Source organism: Cnephaeus nilssonii (assembly GCF_951640355.1).
Source record: "Cnephaeus nilssonii genome assembly, chromosome: 13".
NCBI lineage: Eukaryota > Metazoa > Chordata > Mammalia > Chiroptera > Vespertilionidae > Cnephaeus > Cnephaeus nilssonii.
The window spans coordinates 60720860-60741317 of NC_137084.1; the positions used below are offsets into that span (position 1 = coordinate 60720860).

The 20458-nt window shown below is 48.6% G+C and overlaps 1 protein-coding gene and 1 pseudogene across 2 annotated transcripts in view; one reads left to right on the top strand and one right to left on the bottom strand.

Annotated features, from left to right (window-relative positions):
* PANX1 (pannexin 1) overlaps nucleotides 1-20458 on the top strand; it is a 52948-nt gene that overhangs the window by 18366 nt on the left and 14124 nt on the right. The window contains exon 2 of the mRNA XM_079787135.1: nucleotides 10617-10756. Within this exon, the coding sequence (XP_079643261.1) occupies nucleotides 10617-10756 (140 nt within the window). The remainder of the gene's footprint in view (nucleotides 1-10616; nucleotides 10757-20458) is intronic.
* Nucleotides 156-8866, bottom strand: LOC307109268 (small ribosomal subunit protein uS5-like; annotated as a pseudogene). Its single transcript has 4 exons — nucleotides 8740-8866; nucleotides 7693-7845; nucleotides 6430-6500; nucleotides 156-942 (listed from the first exon to the last, which is right to left on the bottom strand). The product of its transcript is annotated as a small ribosomal subunit protein uS5-like (transcript).

A 20458-nucleotide genomic window follows, 5' to 3' on the forward strand; every position in this document is an offset into this window, starting at 1 on the left:
CCCTCACCTGGACAAGTACAATAGGTTCCTAACTGGTCTCTGCTTCTATTCTTAACCTAAAGGGCCAGTTATTGACATAACATCCAGTGTGAACCTTTTTATTTATTTTATTTTATTAACAGGCTAAATTCACTTTATTTCTTTCTCGTATAAAATTATGTGGTGGCCACCGCCGGAGCCTGGGTCCTCTGCGCAGAACCTCTTGTGGGGTCTTTACGAGATGGTCAGTGAATTCCTGAGAGGGAGACTTGGTGAACACGGTCTCTTTCCAGAGGTCACAGGTGAGATGGCTGGAGGCCTTGGAGGCATCAAAGGTGGCCTTGGCGAAGTTGCCCAGGGTGGCAGTGCTGCCCCTGGCCGAGGTGTAGCAGTCCTGGATACCAGCCATCAGCAGCAGCACCTTGGGCACAGAGGCTGGGATGATGCCAGTCCCCTATGGTGGGGATGAGGTGCATGAGCCACAGAGCCACAGCGGCTGGTCACCTTGCAAGGGATGGTGTGGGGCTTGTTGATCTTGTTCCCCCAGTAGCCTCGCTGCACAGGACAGTAGAGAGCTTGGCCTGGATGGTGGCCCCACAGATGGCAGTGGCTGCTCCCTTTGAGCACAGACAACATGTCCATTGTATCCAGTGGTAACAAATGCCTTGAACCGGGTCCTCTCGCCAGCACCCTCTCGCCAGCATATGTATGTTTTTACACCAGCATAATCTTCAAAACCTTGTCCTTCTTTTTCCTGGGGGCAAGGTTTTGAAGATTATGTTGATACCAAAAAACAATTGCAGGGGAGGGGAAGTTCCTCCTGAGGTTCCTTGATGGGCCGGGAGAAGGGGCAGATCTCCTCTAGGGACTCGATCGTCATGCCTTGACCAGGAGGCCTACCTTGGTGACAGGGGTCCACTCCTAGTCCTCGACCTTGCCTCTGCGAGCTCTGCGGCCTCCGCCCTGGCCCCAACCCCAGCCTCGACTTCAGCCCCGTGCGCTGCTAACTCCTCCATGGAAGCTGCTGCGGCCTCCCATTCCGGGACCGGGGCCACAGCACCGTGCTCTCTGCCATTTGCTGTTTCCTCAGAGAAGAAGCCAGTGTAAACCTTTTAAAGTGAAAATCAGGAGACGTCTTTGCTTTTAAAATTCTGAAATTATTTTGTGTGGATTTTAGGATTGAGCAAATGAGTAACTAGGATACAGTTGGGAGCTGGGGTTCTCACGGTAAAAGAAGGGCGATACAAACATGGAATAGGAACAGCAAGGAAGAACCCAGTGGTGATGGATTGGCATTAACATTTCAGTATAAACACACCCACGCGTACACTGATTTCCTAGCTGTGTCTTCTGAAAGGGCCTGGGAGCCGTAGTCAGTGCATCCAGCATCTTGGCTTTAAACTTTCATTACCCACTAAAAGGAACGGAGGGCTCCTTGGAGAAATGGCGAATGGCAGGGCTGGGGCAGGGAGACTACAAGAGAAGCCCAGAACATCTTGTGCCAGGAAGTGTGGACGAGAGGGGCCTATCAGAAGGACACAGGAGGTACTTTGACACAGCGTGAGCATCCAGATGCACAACAGTAATGGATTATAACATTGAAAAACAAGAGACTGAGAGTCCATATGGATACTAAAAAACAATTGCAGGGGAGGGGAAGTTCCTGCTTATAGTAAAACTAGAGGCCCGGTGCACACACGGGTAAGGTCCCTAGGCCTGGCAGGTAATCAGGGCCGATCTATGGGGTGATTGGGGGACCCCTGCTGGAACCGGCCTTGTCTGGCCTGGCACCGCCTGCTCGCTGCACTCTCCCCCCTCCCACCTCCCCCCGGCACTGCTGCTGGTCGCCTCCCTCTGTGGGGCAACCAGTGGGGTGATTGGGGAGTGGGGGGGGGGGCACCACTGGCACCCACCTTGGCTGGCCTGGGGCCTGTGGGTTGGGGGCAGCTCTTGCATTGAGTGTCTGCCCCCGGTGGTCAGTGTGCATCTTAGCAACTGGTTGTTCCGCCGTTCAGTTGATTTGCATATTAGGCTTTCATTATATAGTATGCCAACTAATAAATGTGGAGGGAAGGAAAAAGTTGGAAAATCTTCATTTTGCAACCACAGTTGAAGTATTCGATTCCCTGCTGAGTGAGAGTTTGTTGGGGGACGGAATAGTTACATATCTCAGAGGGTCTCCCCGTAGACCACTTATTTCACAGGGAAAAGGCGCATTTTACAGCAGAGACCTGGCAGGCAGCACCGTAACCAAGTGGTCATCATAGGTGACATCACCAGTCTTGGTGATGGGGGCTCTAGGGTGTCCTGTGGAGGACCCACACCCTCCCCTGGGATTCCTGCAGAAATACGGAACCTGGACTGGAGCGTAGAGAAACAATCAGACCGACACCAGCACGGGGCCCATGGAGAATGACAGAAAAACTGGAACTCGTCCAGAATAAGGTGACTAAAGAGACAGGGCACCGAAATGTGGAGGATGGCACAGGCTTGGATTCTGGTTGGAAGGGGGGGAAATAGTTGCTTCAAAAGATAGTGGGGGAAATCTGAATATAGATTGCAATATTGTATCAGATTTTTCTAATTTTGTGATTGCATTGGGTTATAGAAGAGAATGTCTTGTTCTTAGAAATACATACACACTCTGAGAGTAAAGGGTTATGATCTTTGCAACTTCCTCTCAAGTGGTTCAGAAAAAGAAAAGAATGCGTATAGTGCATATGCACATGCATGGAGAGAGGACATGTGGCAGAAGGATGATAGTGGTTGAATCTAAATTCCAGAGTGTATGGCATTCCATTGAAATAGGTTTTTTTAATGATACTGTGTTTTATGCAGGTTTACAACTTTTATTTTTTCTTTTCATTTTATTGAGATATAATTGACATATAACATTGTGTAAGTTTAAGGTGTACAGCATAATGATTTGACATATGTATTAATTGTGAAATGATTGCCACTATAACTTTAGTAAACCTCCATCACCTCATACGGTTATAATTTGTGTGTGTGTGTGTGTGAGGACAACTTTTAAGATCTACTCTCTTAGCAGCTTTCAAATAGACAATCTATTGTTGTTAACCTATGTAAGGTACAGTCACCATGCTATACCTTACATGCCCACGACTTACTTTTCTTAGAACCGGAAGTTAGTGACTTTTGACCACCTTCACTCATTCCTTCACCCTCCACCTCCTACCTCTGGCAGCCACCAATCTGTTCCCTGTTTCTAAGGGTTCTGTTTTATTAGCTAAAACATATAAGTGAGATCATGCACTGTTTGTTTTCCTCTGTCTGCCTTATTTCGCTTACCATAATGCCCTCCTCGTCCATCCATGTTTACGCAAATGGCAGATTTCCTCTTTTTTATGGTTGCATAGCATTGTAATATTCTTGAAACATTTTTGTAGGTCTGAAAAAAAAACCCAGCATGTTTTAAAAAGAGATGAGGTAACTACAGCAAAACGTCCATATTGTTTTAAACTCCCAGGTATCTGTTATATTGTTTTCTGTATGTTTGAGTTAGTTCATCTCAGAGGACAACATTTTTTAAAATAAAATAATACTTAGATACACCGAGTAATTTTTTGCATGTTTAGTAGAACATTGAGGTTTTATATGCCTTTCCTCCTCTGGTACCCAAGCTATGAAAATTTTATTCACTGGGCAACTGGTTAGGTTTTACATTGGGTTTATACAAGTTCTTCTTCTGTGTGGGTTAGACTCCTGGGCACGCTAAGGGACTGGGCTCTCCACCACAGGAAAGAAACCCCTCAAACCGCTCCTGACTTCTCTCGTCTCTCCTTCTTGGAATAATCCGGCTTCGTGGTTCCTTGCGGCTGTCGTCTCAGTCCAACTTCCTTTTCGCTTTCCCCTCTTGCACTTAACAAGCTATATAATATTATATTGTTTATGCCATCCTTCTTGACTTCATTAAAGGAGCCTTGTAGGTTCCATCTGAGGCTCACCAGCTTGGTTGCGTGTTCCCTGTGGTCACACATCCTGGACCCGGTGGTCGGTCAGTGCAGGCTTCTATTCCCTCCGCATTAGTGAGAGCAGTGTGCACTGAGGGGGCCTTTATCTGGTGTGTGAGACCCAGAGGGGAGGACAGTTCTGAAATGCTGAGCAGTTGTGTGTTGCTCTGTACAATGTGGCGTGGGTAGCGAAGTGTCTGGGGACTTCTTGGAACTGGTTTAGAAGTTTACATTTGAAGATGTCCGTCTTAGCAAAGGAGCAGATGTTAGCCCTGCTGGTCGGCTTCTCTTTAAAAGTCAGGCTTAGCTGGGGACACAAGCGATCTGGTGAGTCCGTTTGGTTTAAAGGAAAAGAAGACTATCATTTCAATTCAGTTTTGTTTTGTTTGGGCTACAGAGAGTACTTATATTTTTGTGCCAGTTTAAAACTCATGTGTGCCTTGGGGTCAGTTCCTGCAAAAACAAAGGCAGTGGTGGGCAGTTTGGAACTTCCAGGATATATTTAGTTGCTTGTGTTTAAAAGCTGGTCTGGGTGGAAGTCTGATGGGGAGGTGAAAGGGGAGAAATTTGCCCCTTTTTTTTCTTTTCAATGTAAAGATCTTATTGGCTTTATTGAACGATTCATGAATCAGACAGCATCTATCTAGAAAACAGAAAGGTGTTCCTTGGCTCTTTCTTAAGAAAGAGAAGATATTCTGAGAGTCTTAGAATTTTGCTGCAGTTTATGAGAGCTGGGAGCTGGGAGTATTTGGCAAGGTAGGGTCCTTTGGGGCAGACCCTTTGGGTCATCGGTTTTATCATGTTGGGGTCAAAAGTACTTTAAACAGACCCAGGCCCGTTTTGTCCTGGGAGTGCACTGTTCTGTGTTTAAGATCTGACCACTACCCATCTCTTTCTCTGTTCTGCACATTCATGGTCCTGTTCACATGATTATTCTCATTGAACTTGAGAGTTTGTAATAGTATTCAGGTTTTTTTTGGCAACCTTAAAATGAGCCAGAATTTTTTAAAAATATATTTTATTGATTTTTTACAGAGAGGAAGGGAGAGGGATAGAGAGTTAGAAACATTGATGAGAGAGAAACATCGATCCGCTGCCTCCTGCACACTCCCCACCGGGTATGTGCCCGCAACCAAGGTACATGCCTTTGACCGGATCGAACCTGGGACCCTTGAGTCCACAAGCCGACGCTGTATCCACTGAGCCAAACCGGTTAGGGCTGAGGCAGAATTTTTAAGTTCGGTTCTTTCTAGGTTGTATTATGATCTAAATAAATAAATAAATAAATAAATAAATAAATAAATAAGTGTGTGTGTGTGTGTGTGTGTGTGTGTGTGTGTGTGTGGTGTGTGAATATAATTTATATTACTTTGAATTTAACCTTTTGCACTCGGATGTCGAGTGTGACTCGACACGGTTAGCATTAGAATAAAGGAATCGAGAAAAAAGTGAGTGCAAAGGGTTAAATCGAATTTTTGTTTTGTGAAATAAAAATATTTTGTACATTTTAAGAAGTTATATAGATAGTAATGATTATAATTGATATCATCATTATTATACTCTATTTTTACTTTGTACCTCTGAACAGCAACCCCAGGATCTATTGTCTCCCTCAAAGAAACTCTCCTGTCTCCTCCTTTCTCTTTCTACCATCTCTGACTCAACCTTTGTCAACAACCCGTGCTCTATGTCTCCTCTCTCTTGTGTCTGGAAGGTGAAGGCAGACACCCAGGTTGATAACCAGCTCTACAACCTACTAGCCACGTGATCTCGGTGCCTCACTTTTCTCATCTTTAAAATGGGGCTAAAAGTACACACAAGGGAAAGTTCCCTGTGCTTGCCTTCTACTGCCCCCTCACCCTTTCCAATGCATCGGTCATTTCAGCTTCAAATCTCTTCTATTTGAAAGGTCCTCTAAAGTTCTCCCAGCCAGTTACCTAGATCCTTCTATTCGTGTTTTTATTTTTTGTTAAACTTGTGGTTTTGGTGAGTTTTCTTAATTCCTCAAGAGGCCCGAGTCCTGTGCCACCTCACAGTTGTATGTAGCATATAAATGCAGACGCGAATACCGGGAACATGCTCACACAGCACCCCTGCGTTTGTCAGGGGACATGGGGGGCTTGCTCAGAACTTACAGCCCCTCAGATGGGGGTTAGTGATGCGTAAGAGTGAAATGAAAGCCTGTTCAAGAGAGCGGGACCATAGCTAACTAGGCCAAAGTCCCTCTTTCCGAGGCTGGACTGGGAACAGAGAGGGCCTTGCGCAAGCTGCGTGAGTGCCATTGAGAAACCACTGGACAGACTTGCCCTTTCCGGCTCTGGTCCTGTGCACCCGCGGGTGCTCCACCAGCTGCTACAGGTGTAAGCTGCCTGGGCTGCCACTCAGGGAGAAGGTGTGACCCTCGCCTGGGCTCCCTGGGCTCCACGCCGAGTCCAAGAAGAGGGGCAGGGAGGACGTCTGTGGTTGGGTTACTTACTTGGCAGCTGTTGTCGCTGCTTCCACAGTGCCCATGAACACATGTTTCCTCCTTGTGGTCTTTCATAATATCTGGCCAGACACAGGAGGGTAAAGCCCACAGCTCCCTCTGCACTCTCAGCCAGGGGAAAGTGGTGTTCTCTGTTCCCAGTATAAACCTGAGACTCGCTGCATGCTTGCTCTGCAGTTGTGAGGGCAGTGCGTATCTCACTAAAGCTCCCCGCTAGGAATCAGTGCTCATTCAGCCAACACACAGCAGGGTGGAGGCAGAGTGTGGGACTCGGGCCCTTGGGCCAGAGGGTCGCTGTGGGTCAGGGGGCTGTTTTCTTGGCTATCAAGCAGGGATACTTGAACATTGAGACAGTCTTTATATTAGTATTTTGAAATGTTTAAAACACCAGACAGGTGTTATTTATATAAGAGAGAGGGAGAGAGAGAGAGATTGATTTTCTGTCAACCCTACCGGCCAAGAGTTGAGATCTTACTAGAGGAGACGAGACATAACTGCATGTTTATACAGCATGGATGAAGGTGATTATCTGCATGTCTCTGAGGGCTTTAAAGAGCTCTGGGAACTCACTGGGGAAGAAGCTTCATGGTGAAGGTGACCATCTGAGGTGGGTTTTGAAAGATGAGCCATGGAGGTGGACGAGGAGGGGCACTGACTTAACAAACAAGTATTGGAGAGAGGGCCCCAGGCAGAGGGAATACTGTAAGGAAAGGCTCAGAGTTAGGAATGAATGAGGCCTGTGCAAGCTGCAGCAATAATTGGGTTGGACTGGAGCATTCGTTTGGATTTATACGCTGTGCAAAGGAGAACCCGTGAAAAAAGTTGAGCCAAGGGAATGCCAGGATTAGAACTGAGCTTTAGGACGAATAATCCAGGGGGAAACTGGAAGCTTTCCTAATGGGAAGGTTACTAGGCCAAATATAAAACACCTGTGCACCTTTCGATACTATTTTGAAAAGTGGGGTAAAGGATGTGGGAGTACATTTGGAGATGGATCAGGATGGTCCAGGACCCAAGCATCCTAGCCCCATGGCAACAGCTGAGCACCCCGACCCGGGTGCCTTTAAGCCAGGCTGAGCTGTCATGCCCTGGGTGAAGGTGTGGGGCTGCAGCACTCAGCACAGGCTCGTTCCCCCACACCCTCTTGTTTGCCCCCTTCCTTGACTCCTGTTCTTCACGCCCAGTTTGGCTTCTGCACCTGCCTGGCTCTTGACTTCCTTTGTTTCCCATTTCTGGCCTGGGAATACCCAGTACCTGGGGCTTGGTCTGGTTCCCCAGATTTGTCCCCGACCCTTCCCAGGAAGCTCTGCCTGTTCTGGTCACTTGGGGGAACTATTTGTTCAAACCATCTCAACTCCAGCTGAGCCCTGGCTCCCAGGGCCTCCTTCAGCATGGCCTTAAAGTGTTCTAAGAGAATGAGAGTCGGACACAGTTTCAAATTCTGGCGCTACCATTTTCTAGCTTGGGTGGGGGATTACTGAACTACTTTGAGTTTTGGTTTCCTCCAGGATAAAATGAAAATAACACGGATCTCTTTATCTCTATCTCTTTATCCATCTCCCTCTCCCTCTTTCTCCCTTTTTCAACTTGGTTGTGAGGTTTAAATGAGGTCATGATTTAAGAGCTGCTTGGTGTCCTCTGAATAGTGGTTGTCCGCCATCTTTTCCTCTCACCTTCTATTCCAGATGAAGGACATTTACTTGTGAGCTCAGCACATCCTCATCTCTGTCTCTCGTGACTCAGTTGTATTTCCTTTCCTGCTCTTTTGCAAAAGCTTTGAAATAAAAAGTTTAGATATTTATGCTCCAGCAGTTTCTACCACTGCCTTGGTGTAGTCCTCTGAGGTCCCAAGACAGAACTTGAAGCCCATTTTCCAAAGAAAAAAAAAATATTGCCACATGTTGGCTACATGTACTAAGAGCACAATACCTAAGGAACACATGGGCCAGACAGGTTCTCACGAAATCTTAACAGCATTGTCCATTTTCATGAAAAAGTAGTTGGGCAGATGTTGCCAAGCAAGCGACTTGCCAGGACCCACCCATGGGTAACCTGAGCCTGCCTGTCCCTCTTTGCCTCTGTCATCATGCTCAGGATGTCTTGGTGGGCGGGACCACATGGGAAGCATTTGACCAAGTCCTGCTGATGGGAGAGCAGTGTGATGTTGGCCCCATGGTCCTGTGCTGTCCTGACTTGTAAAATGTAAGAACTCAAGTTGAATGGGATGAGAGAGTTGGAAGGGACCTTGAAATACCTTACCTACCCCCAACTCATCTGTAAGCCGTTCCTAGCAGGTATTACCGGCATGTTCTGGTGGCACCTGGCTTTTCACAGTGATCTCCACGGGCTCTTCCTGAGAGGTCCTTTCTAGATGCCTGTGGACGTAAAGGCACCGATGAAGGAGAAGGGATGTCAGGACCTTGCCCATTGCGCCTTCCGCCACCACAAGAATCTACTCTGTGGGCAACATCCCCATCACTGCCCTCTCCTGTCGCAGCTATAAAGGCCACCCCCTCCCCAGGGAAAGGTGACCCTTCGAGGCTTTTTGTGTCCTGGGGAGTAGGGAAATTCGGTTCAGTGTCTTCTTACCATCCCTGTCCCCTCTCTGTAGGGAGGGAGGAGAGGAAGGTGGGCATGCCCCCACCTTTAAAGCCGTAACAGAATATACTAGTTACTTCGTGTAGAAGAGTATAGTGCTTATTAAGCCACTACTGGGAACCAGGCGCTGTACTAAGAAGGTAGACGTTAATGCCATCGCCCTTTTGGAGATCCTTGGCTTTGGGAGGCTCGGTGACCCGAGGTCACGCAGCTGTGAGTGGCAGAGTTAGGTTTCAGTACAGCTAACATCAGAGCCCAGGCGTCTGACACTTCCTCTCATGCTGCACAGGATGTGGACGAGAGTGTGCCTGCCCTTGGCCTCAGCAGCTGGTCCCCGTGACACACCCAGGCTCCTACGGGTGCTGATGGGACAGGGAAGCACGGCTGGGCTGGGCGCTGCCAGGAGAGGCTCAGTGCCAGGTGCTCTGCCTGCTGTCAAGGAGGGGGGACACAGCCTCAGCCCTGCACCCCAAAAGTCCCGGCCTATTTCCCACATGGCCTGTGTGAGTCAGGGACCCTCGGGGAGCATGAAGCGTCTTCAGGTAGTAGGCAGTAGTAGCATTTGCAGAGTGATGTCCTCCCAGTTCGCAGAGGAGAAGACTGAGCTCCGAGCTCCCAGAAGAGCAAGGTAACAGCGAGCAGGACCCAGCCCTCCCGATTCCCCATCCAGCACCCGTCTCCCTGCCTGGAGGCTTGCCTTTTGGAGCATCTTCCTTCCAAATGTAAACACTTGGGCTGCAGTTTCAGCCTGCGCCTGTTTTGTTAGAGGAGATGGAAAACTGCTGATTTGTCATCAGGCAAAGTATTGCCAAATGTTCCATTAGCCTTCCCTTCCTCAGGCTAAAAGGTCTTTGTTTCTTTGTTCCAGGAGGCCTTCCTGTCTAGTCTACTTGTCTGCCCTGACTCTCCTCCTCCCTGCCCCCCCCCCCCCACACACACACACACATACACCCTATAGTCCCCCTCCTTTCTCTCATTCCTCACCCCAAAGGGAACCAACTCTATGTAGGTTTCCTCTGTACATTTTCGGCTCTGGTTCTTTTCCTCCTCACTTTTTCTTTTTTTTTTCTCTCTCTCTTTTTTAAAAAAAATATATTTTATTGATTTTTTACAGAGAGGAAGAGAGAGGGATAGAGAGTCAGAAACATCGATGAGAGAGAAACATCAATCAGCTGCCTCCTGCACACCCCCTACTGGGGATGTGCCCGCAACCAAGGTACATGCCCTTGACCGGAATTGAACCTGGGACCTTACAGTCCGAAGGCCAACGCTCTATCCACTGAGCCAAACCGGTTTCGGCCTCACTTTTCCTTTTTATGGTGGTTTTACTTCTTTCAAGAGTCTTTCCCCACCTGAGCCCAAGCTGCTGTCATGACCAGTGTTGGCCCCCAAAACTCTCAAATGCTCAGCTTTACCACACACGTGGGCGTTTGGTTCAGCTCTGCCCTTACACCTGCGTGGTGCTCCCCGACTTAGCTCACACTGGAAAACCGGAGGCAGGAGGGAGAGGTGGGCGGGGTGGGAGGGGTCCAGACCCTGCGCCTCCATTCACCTGGGTACGATCTGTTTTTGTTTCTCAGGTACACAGATAAGCTGTTTCTCCCCGAGTTCTTTCTCCTGGCGTCAGGCTGCCTTCGTGGATTCTTACTGTTGGGCTGCCGTTCAGCAGACGGACTCCTTGCCGGGCGACTCTGGAAACCTCCCACTGTGCCTGCACAAGGTAATGGGGACTTTTTCACATGTCACCTGTTTGCTTTAGAGATGTGGGAACCGTGGCCCAGAGAGGCTGGGCCATCCCTTGCCACCCAGATAACATACGGCCAACCAGGGCTTAACTCCGATTGTACAACCGCAGCACTTTAAAATCCAAAGGAGCCTCAGAGGAACTTGGTCCAGCACCTTCATTTAGCAGATGGGGAAACTGAGGCACTTTTTGCATTGTAGCTCCGTCACGGCGGGCACCGCATGTATGCTCGTCACCTTTCTATCCTTAATGCCCGCCTGAGTGTCTGGCCCACAGTGGGTTCTCAGTACATTTTGAACGCCTGAATGAGCATTGTTAGGTAGTGGCAGAGAGGACCCAAACATAGCTGTGGGACCAACAGAGAGTTCATTTGCCTCTAGCCAGCGCGTGACTGAGCACCGAGACACCCAGGGATGACTCCCTCTGGGCGTCTGGGCTGCAGCACAGCGTTTGGAATAGATTCCTCTGCTTTCTGACGGACGCAGACACTGCAAGGAAGGGGGGCCACTGCATAGGAGACGCCTGTGTCCTATAGGGAAGAGGTGCAGGCCAGGAGCTCTGTGGTGGAGGTGGGGGAGGGAGGGAGCAAAGAGGCTGGGCAGAGTGAAGAGGCCCCAGTAGGTCTTCTCTGCATGTATGGAAGCAGGGCTTGGTTTCAGCCTGTCATTATCTTCCACCACTGGTTCTTTGGTCCAGGGTGAACACAGACAGAACACGTGTGTGTCTTTTCCTCCACTGAGGAAAGTGTGGTAGGTTAGCTTCTGAAAAGGCGAAGGATGAAGTTTGTTGGACTCTCCCCCGCCTTGGCCTGTTGCCAAACACAGTCAGCGTCCTTCTTGTATAAAAAGGGTAATTTAAGTCCTTGGCTGTGACTCAGGCCTGTTCCCCTCATGTTTATTGATGGCGTGCCGTTGGGCACAGTGATGCCCTACAGTGACTCTCTTCTTTGGGGTTGGGCTTTCCTCTTTTGACTTTCCAGCCTTAGCGTTGGTGGGGTTCTCATCAATTTTGCATGACTTTATAGCCAGGGCAAGAAATAATAAGGCTCTTCAGTATGAAAGGGCACAACAGTTCCAGAAATTGAACAACTTTGCTTGCAAATCTAAATCCATGCTGTTTTACGTCCATTTGTTATAATGTTCTTATGAGAATAGAAAGTTGTAATCGGTCACCGGGCTGGGCCATGATGGATCCGCCGAAGAGGAATGTATAGCCTGGGATTGTCCTTACGTCAGGAAGGTGAGAGATTGCAAAACTTTTAGAGCAGGAAGAAAGCCAAAGATTTTGATCCACCTGCATTTTACACAGAAGGATAAGGGCCCCAGGAAAGGCCAAGCCTAGGAGTCACAGGACGAGTTGCTGGCTGAGACTAGAATCAGGTCTCGGGGCTCCCATTGCTCCTGCAGGTGGGAGGGGAGATCTTACAGAGCAGCATGGTAGGCAAGCCTTAGGTTTTGAGTATGAGTGAGGATTAAGGAGCTCTCTTCTGGCGGTGGCGCTCTAGATTGTTTGGATGGAAGTTTGGCTTGGGATCTAAGCAGAGCTCTTGCCAGGTTCATAGAGCTGGAGACAAAAATTGAAATTGGGACCTGCCTTAGTTGGAAGGACATTGTTCAACACCCAAGGCTTGAAAGGCCATTGCTGAAGAGAAGTGCGAATCCAAAATTAAACCAGCCCTCAGAGGGACTAGAGCCCTGGTGTGATTCATTTCAATACCAACGGAATGAGTGAGATATGGGATTGTCAGTGTCTCTCCAGCCTACCTGCCAACCAGAAGCAAAAATAAACCAGTCTCTCTGGAGGAGGGGTCCCTTCATCCAGAGCCTCAGATTCTTGCACCAGTTTTTTACATGTAATGTTCAGCACTCAGTTAAAAATAAGCAGGGTGTAAGAAAGTCAAGAGAAAAACCAGAACTAGAAACAGACCCATAGGAGTTCCAGATAATAGTAGTTATCAGACACACACTTGAAAATAATCATTAATGTAATGTTCAAAGAATCAAGATAATATGGAGAATTTCCCAGGGAAATGGGAGTTCTCAAACTGTAAATAGTAAGTGGCAGGGAGTTGATGTTTGCTAACATTGGCTGAGGACCTGCCATATACATTCTAGTATATTTGCTATCAGAGAACCACACAGGACGTGGTCCCTTCCTCTAGGAACTCACTGTTTAGTGGGGAAAACAAACATGTGAAGAAGATACTGAAGATACTGAGAAGGAATAAACAGAAAGCTAGATAAAAAAGGAGAGTGTGGTTGAATGCTGCTGAGAGAACAGTGCACTAAAGGTGGAACAGAACTTACTGGATTTGGTGAAATTATTAGTCATCCCGACAGGAGTGATTTTAGTGGAGAAGTGGGCACCGGATGGCAGTGGGTGAGTGGGAAGTGAGGAAAGATGACAGTAATAGACAGTTTCTTCAGATGTGTTTTCCTTTTTAGAAAAATCTCTGTCCTAGAAAGGAAAGCAACAAACGTGATGGTAACTGGAGGGTTTGGGGTCTAGGAAGTTTGGTTTTGTTTCAGTGTAAGAGAGTTTTGAACTTATTGGAATGATAGAAATAAGAAGGCAGAGAAAGAAAAGGATGGCAGGCACTGCCTGGGGAAGGCACATGGCACCTTCTGGGAGAGGGGAAGGCATTGGTTTATTCTATTGGGGAGCAGTGGGGCCTTGATCAACTTTGGAGGGTCAGGCCGGGTTATAGAGAATCTTTGAAAACTACATAGGTGTACAGACTACACGGTGGGGGACAATGGGAGCCATTGCAGGTCCTTGAGCAGGGTGAGCATGGTGTTTCCAGGACTTAATCCTCAGTGAAGGTTTGCTGGAGCGAACAGAGGCAGGGAGCGCGCCACTTGGTAGGCACAGGGTTTTGATCAGAAAATGGAGAGGAAGGGACGTCATTATTTCTGAGAAGGCAAAGAACAAACACTCAAAGAGCAGCAGGTGGTGTTTTATTGCCGGTTAGAGGATTACACTAGGAGCTTAATCACAAGGAACAACAACAGCCTGTAATTATTGGAATCGAGAGTCTAGGTCAGTGGTCGGCAAACTCGTTAGTCAACAGAGTGGCAAACCGCGGCTCGCGAGCTGCAGTTTGCCGACCACTGCACTAAAGGATTGTCAACGGTGATCAGATGCTTAAACTAGGGGTCAGCAAACTTTGCCCTGAAGGGTCAGAGGGCACATTTTTTCATCGTTGCCAGGTGTGGTCACCGTTGCCGTTACTCGGCTCTGCCGAGGTGGAGGACATGTGCACGATTGGTTGTGGCTGGACCTGGCTCTCGGGCAGCGGGGCTGGTCCCCTGGGCTCAGGCGGTTGATAGCAGCAGGGCTGGTGGGAAGGAGACAGAGCTGGGGCATCGCAGAAGGTGGAGCCAACAAGATGTCCTGATTGGACTGGGAAGAAGAAGAAAGATTAGAATCAAGGACATGACATGACCAAGGTGTTAGGTTCTGGGTAAAGGTGAGACCATTTGCTACACTGAAGAAGTCTGAGGAAGGAGAAGGTTTAGGAGGAAAACCAAATAATTCTGCTTGAACACGTGAAATCAGAGATTCTTGATGGCCCAGGTAGGCGGTGGGCTGTGGTTCTGGAGATCCGAGGGTGGGTGGAGGCATAAATATAGGGTGGGGCAAAGGTAGTAGGTTTACAGTTGTTTGTATGGAAACTAATACAATTATATATATATATATATATATATATATATATATATATATATATATATATATATATAAAACAGGTAATATGCAAATTAGCCGAGCGTCATGACCGGCTTGAGGAGGCTGCATCACAACCGCTCAGGAGGAGCTGCACGCACAGATGGGCAGGAGGGGACTGCTTGCCGCCCCCACTCCAGCGGACACATACACACCAGGGGTGGGAGTGTGCTCCGAGTGGCCTCACACAGCTTGGAGCACGTCCCGGGTGGGTGGCAGCAGCAGCCGGAGCCAAGCAACCCCGGTCCCAGATGCCTGGTGGCGGCTGCAGCAAAGCAGCCCAGGTCCTGGATGCCGGAGGGAAACGGGTGCCGGCAGCCAGGGGAAGGAAGGCCTATTTTTGCACGAATATTCGTGCAGCAAGCCTCTAGTTAAAAAATAATACAAGAATAAACTGTTTCGTGTGCTCACAACTGTGAACCTACCTTTGCCCCACCCTGTATAGCGGTTGTCAGAGGATAGGTGGGATTAAAAGCTGTGGGCCTGGATGGGGTTGGCTCGGGAGTGAGTGTAACAGGGACGAGGTCTGAGGGGTGCTCCGGCTTTGGAGGTGGTGGAGTAGGAGGCGTTGGCAGGGGAGAGAGAGCTGGGGATCATGGGGAAATGAGAAGGGTGTGCTGTGCAAACGAAAGACTGATGTCCTGTAAGAAGGCCTTTATTGGTATAACAGGTATCTGTTGTCCCTACTTCAAAAGAACTGAAGTAGATACCCAGACGTGGGATTGCTGGCTTCTTTTTCAAGCTCAGAAAACTTTTCCCGTTCGTTTTCTTTAGCCCTGCCCACATTCAATGAACCTGTGTCTGTGAGGATGACTGGGGTCACCTCATCCAGGCTCTCACTTCACAGAGGGGACCCTGAGGACCATGGCAGTTGATGCCTTGTCCAAGGTCCCATGGCCAGATAGTGGGAGAGCAAGGTCCCATGGCCTCCTTCAGATTTCAGATGTTTCTCACACGTGTGTGGCTTCAGACATCTGCACTCTAACCTGTGGGTGGAAGTTCCCAGCTGGACACAAGGAGTCTTTCCAGCAGAATGCTGTCCAGCAGCAGAGCCCACAGTTGACTGGGAGATCCTTAGTTCAGGCTGGGCACGAAGCTGTGTGTCCTCTTCCCATATTTTTCCTCCTTACCCTTGCCGCACTTCCTTCATGTAGAATCCTGGCTCCCAGGATGTACTTGACACCCAGCTACATCATCTCCCCCCCTCCCCCACCACTTTCAAAGCAAATGGAAGCTCGGACATGAAAACAAGCTCAGCTTCTGCCATCAGACCTACCAGGTGTCCCGGTGGCAGCACCAGCCTTTTCCTTCCCTTTTGGTAAATGGAAGAGGCCCCTTCTCCTGACCCAAGGCCAGACCCCTTTGTGCCCCACTTGTGTTCTAGATCTCCCCAATCTCTGCTTGAAGGAGCTCAGCCCCCATTTCTCTCTTTTTTTCTGCATGTTCTCTTCCCATTAACACTTCACATTTCTTTCCACCAACCTGATCTTGCCCAGATCACCAACTGTTGTTAAATTAATTCTCACTCATAAGGGTTCATCCTCCTTGGCTTTGCTTTGGCATCCAATTCTGTGGACCATGCTTGAGCCTTGGGGCAGAGTCTCCCTGGCAGACTTTTTGCCCAATCCTGAGAAGTTGGGGCTCCTCTGGGCTCTGTCCTAGGCTACTTTCTTTTCTCCCACTGCACCCTGTCCCTGGGTCACATCATCCCCCTGGTTTCAGTTTCCATATGCCACCAACACCAGGGCTTGACCTCTGACCAGCCTGCTCTCCTCAGCTCCCGTCCACACTCCCAGTGTGTCCTGAACTTGAACACTTGAAGGTCTGGCATGCGCCTCCAACACTAGTTCAAGGCTGAACTCACCTTCCCTCCTGTCCCCCCTGGACTTGTAGTTCAGTTAAGGTCACACCATCCACCCTGTGACCTCAGCCAGAAATCAGAGCCATTTTGACTCTTTTTCCTCTCCCACCCACATCCTGTCAGTCCCCGAGTCCCATCAGTTCTGATTTCTGTAGTTCTTAAATCCTTCATCCCTCCGTCCAAATCCTTCATCCCTCCGTCCAAATCCTTCATCTCTCCGTCCAAATCCTTCATCCCTCCGTCCAAATCCTTCATCCATCCGTCCAAATCCTTCATCCCTCCGTCCAAATCCTTCATCCCTCCGTCCACCTCTCTAGGGTGGCCAACCATCATCCCTCACCTTGCTGCACTCATTCCCGCCATTTCCACATAATCACGGGTGCTCTTTTTTGCCTGTCTGACTGTCATCTCCCTAAAACAACAACAACAGCCCTTCAAGTCCCTATGAAATGTCTCTATCGCCTTGAAAAAGCAAACCATTTTGTCTTAACTGTGTTCACTCTCCCTCTGGCCCCTGTGAACCACCCCAGCCTCACTTCTCGATGCAGCCTCACCACCCCGTGTGCTCCAGGGAACCTGACTTCCCTCAGGTCCCTGGTTTCTGTGCAAACACACCCTGCTCGAAGACTCTTCCCCTGGCCACCCTCCCCCGCCCCCAGATCTGGCGAACTCCTGATGTATTGTTCTGGCCGTGGCTTCAATGTCACTTCCACCTAGAAGCTTCCTCTGAACCCCTAGACTGAGGGTTGTTGCCAGTTCAAACTGCTTCCAGAGCCAGCGGGGTCGACGTGAAGCCTCCAGGAAATGCCACGTGCCCTGCCTAAGACACAGAGCCTAAGAAGGGGGTGCTGGCTAAGCAGAACACCAGCTGCACCCCGTTGTGGTTTGTGTTGCCTGGTTGTACATTCCCTGGGATCACCCGGGGATTATGGCAATTACTTGCCTTAATTCTACTGAAGTGATGGTTTATTTCTAGGACTCGGTTCCATACAAGCAGATACCATGCTCGGGTCTTGCTCGTTGGTGTACAGCTAGGACAGTGTGTGACTCGTGGTGGGTGTGAACACATCCGTGGAGGGAAGGACACACGGAGGAAGGAGAGGAACGGGGAGCTCGTACGTCCTGTCCAGAAGCAGGCGTAGCTCTCTAGGAGCATCTGACTCTGGGTGAGAGGCACAGAGGTGAGGTGGACACTTCTCAGTTCAGTTCTGATGCCAGGGTTAAAACCAGGAGACCCAAACTCCCCCCAAAGAAGTTACTCCATGTAATATTTCAATGTGATTGTCATCAGCATAGAGTTTATGGCAGTGGTATAATGAATACTGTAATTTCTCCCCCACCTGCTTCTTCCATTTCTCCTTTCCTTTCCCTTTTCCTTTCTCTTCCTCTCTTGCTGGTGGCCTCCGGTACCCCCTGAGGGAAATCTTTTGTGCAAATGTGGGTGCACTCAAGGACACCAGCAGGTGGCGCCGAAGGACTTTTTGATAACTGGCTTTTTGGGGTGTTCCGTTCTTTGTCAAGTTCATAGCGTAGGCAACTGTTAGGCAAGATTTCTTTCTGAAACAGGAAAACAGGGTTTTTTTAAAAAACACTGAAAAACAGAAGGGAAAACAACAAGAACAAGAAAGTAAAATTAACAGATTTGTCAAATCTTTTTAGTTCTCTTTTTAAAAATATATATTTTATTGGTTTTTTACAGAGAAGAAGGGAGAGGGATAGAGAGGTAGAAACATCAATGAGAGAGAAACATCAATCAGCTGCCTCCTGCACGCCCCCTACTGGGGATGTGCCCGCAACCGAGGTACATGCCCTTGACCGGAATCGAACCTGGGACCCTTCAGTCCGCAGGCCAATGCTCTATCCACTGAGCCAAACCGGTTAGGGCTCTTTTTAGTTCTTTTAAGTGGCTTTACAGACACTTAGAGGGGTCCTCTGAGGCTTCCAGACCAGAGGTTTCAAAATTTAGCATTATCTGTGTGAAAATATAGGCTCCTGAGCCACATCCAGACCACTGGATTGGAACCTGGGGGGGGGGGGGGGGGTAAGGGGGGGAGCGTCAAGGCCAAGAGTATGGTTTTTATCCATTTTGGGGAGATTCCTGATGCTGTTGGCCCAGGTTGAATTCCAATGTAGGTAGCACTCATCTACACCCATGTTTCCCAAACTCTGTGTGCATGTGAATCACCTCTCTGTGCCTAGGCCTATCAATGGAGGTCTTCGTTGAAATATAGACTCACATTCAGTGGGTGTCATGGGGCCTGCATTCTGCATTTCTAACAAGTTCCCAGGCAATATTGAGATTGCTGGTCTGGGGATCACTCTCGAGAAGCAAGGATGCAGACAGAGCAGGACTTGGCAAATGATCATGTTCGTGTTCCAGCCACATGCAGCCCATCATCTGTTTCTACACATAGTTTTACTGGGACACAGTCATGCTCATTCCATTGCTCATTGCCTGGGTCAGCTTTCACACTGTGACAGAGTTGAATAGTTGCCACAGAGGCCATATGGCTCACAAACATTTACTGTCTGGCCCTTTGCAGGAAAAAGTTTGTCCACCCCTGATCTAGAGCTTAAAGCCCGTCCAGTGGATCCGTGGAAAGGGAACTCCCTGCCTCACAGGACAAGTCATTTCTTTTTCTTTTTTTTAATCCACACGTGAGGATATGTTTTCATTAACTTCAGAGAGAGAGGAAGGGAGAGAGAAAGAGACAGAAACATCCATGTGAGAAACATTGATCTGTTGCCTACTGTAGGCACCTCAAACAGAGCCCGAACCACAACTCGGTATGTGCTCTGACCGGGAATCAAACCCGCAACCTTTTGGTGTATGAGACAATACTCCAACCAACTGAGCCACCCAGCCAGGGCCATTCCATTTTCATACAGAGCTTAAGGAAGGTTTTTCCTTGCTTCCATTAACTGGGTTCTAATCCCGTTGACAGGAGTCTTTTCCTTCTTACACACACAAATGCTGTGCTTACCATCTCTCTTCCATGTTTCTCCTTATGTTAGGTCCCATGGATAAGCTAGAAACCCAGAATAACACCCAGCACAGAGCCTGGGGTGTCTTCCCTTGATTGCAGAGTGGAATGACCTACCACCTTCTTCTCTGTCCTCTGTCAGCTGCTCATGGAATGCACTAGCCTTTTTGGGTAACCCCTCACTCTTGACATCCATATTTGGGATTTTTTAAAAGTGGGTACTGTCTAAACATCATAAAACCAAAAACAAATATATTTTGCACATCTTTTTATTTCACCTCCTCAGTACAATTTGTTCTTGGTTTATCTGCTTCCTGCTTCCTGACAATTCCTTCACATCTCTTCAATTCTCTTGTTTCTCGACCCTTAAATGGCAGGCCCTCAAATCTCTCCCTGGTCCTCCTATCTCCTCCTCCTACACATTCTCCTTGGATGATCTCAGCTAAGCTCTTGGCTTCAACCATCTACATGCTACAAAGTCCCGAGTCAGAAGGCCAGCCAGACGTTCTCCCTTTATTTTCAGTTATCTACGATGTGTGTCTACCAGGATGTCCCTGACTACAGGTATCTCACATTCAGAACTTCTCATCGTAGGGTCTGCTTCCCATCTCACCCTTTTCTACTAGGAATCTGTTCCTTCTTGTCCCTCCATTTTAACTATAATGGTACCCCCACCACGCCCTTGGATAAGCTAGAAACCCAGAATTAGCCTCACTTTTCCCCCTTTTCATCCCTCACCACCAAGTGGGCACTGAATTGTATGTTTCCCCCTGCATGTAGCTCTCAGACCCACCTTCCCTTCTCCCCACTGCTGCTGCCTCGGCCTCAGTTCAGTGCTTATCACTCTCAGCGCTTATCACTCTCCGCCTCCGCCGCAGGAACCTCCTGCCGTGTCTCTCTCCTCTCCAGTGCTCCCCAGTCTCCACTGCTGGCTGGAATAGTCTTTCTACAATCAATTTTTATCACGCCATCAACCAGTGACTTCCCATTGTGTGTATGGGAGGAAGCCGAGGGCTTCATAATTCAGTCCCTGCTTACCCTTTTGTGAGTTCCCGAAGACTGCCATAAAAGATTAGCACAAACGTGGTAGCTTCAGAAATTTCCTCTCTC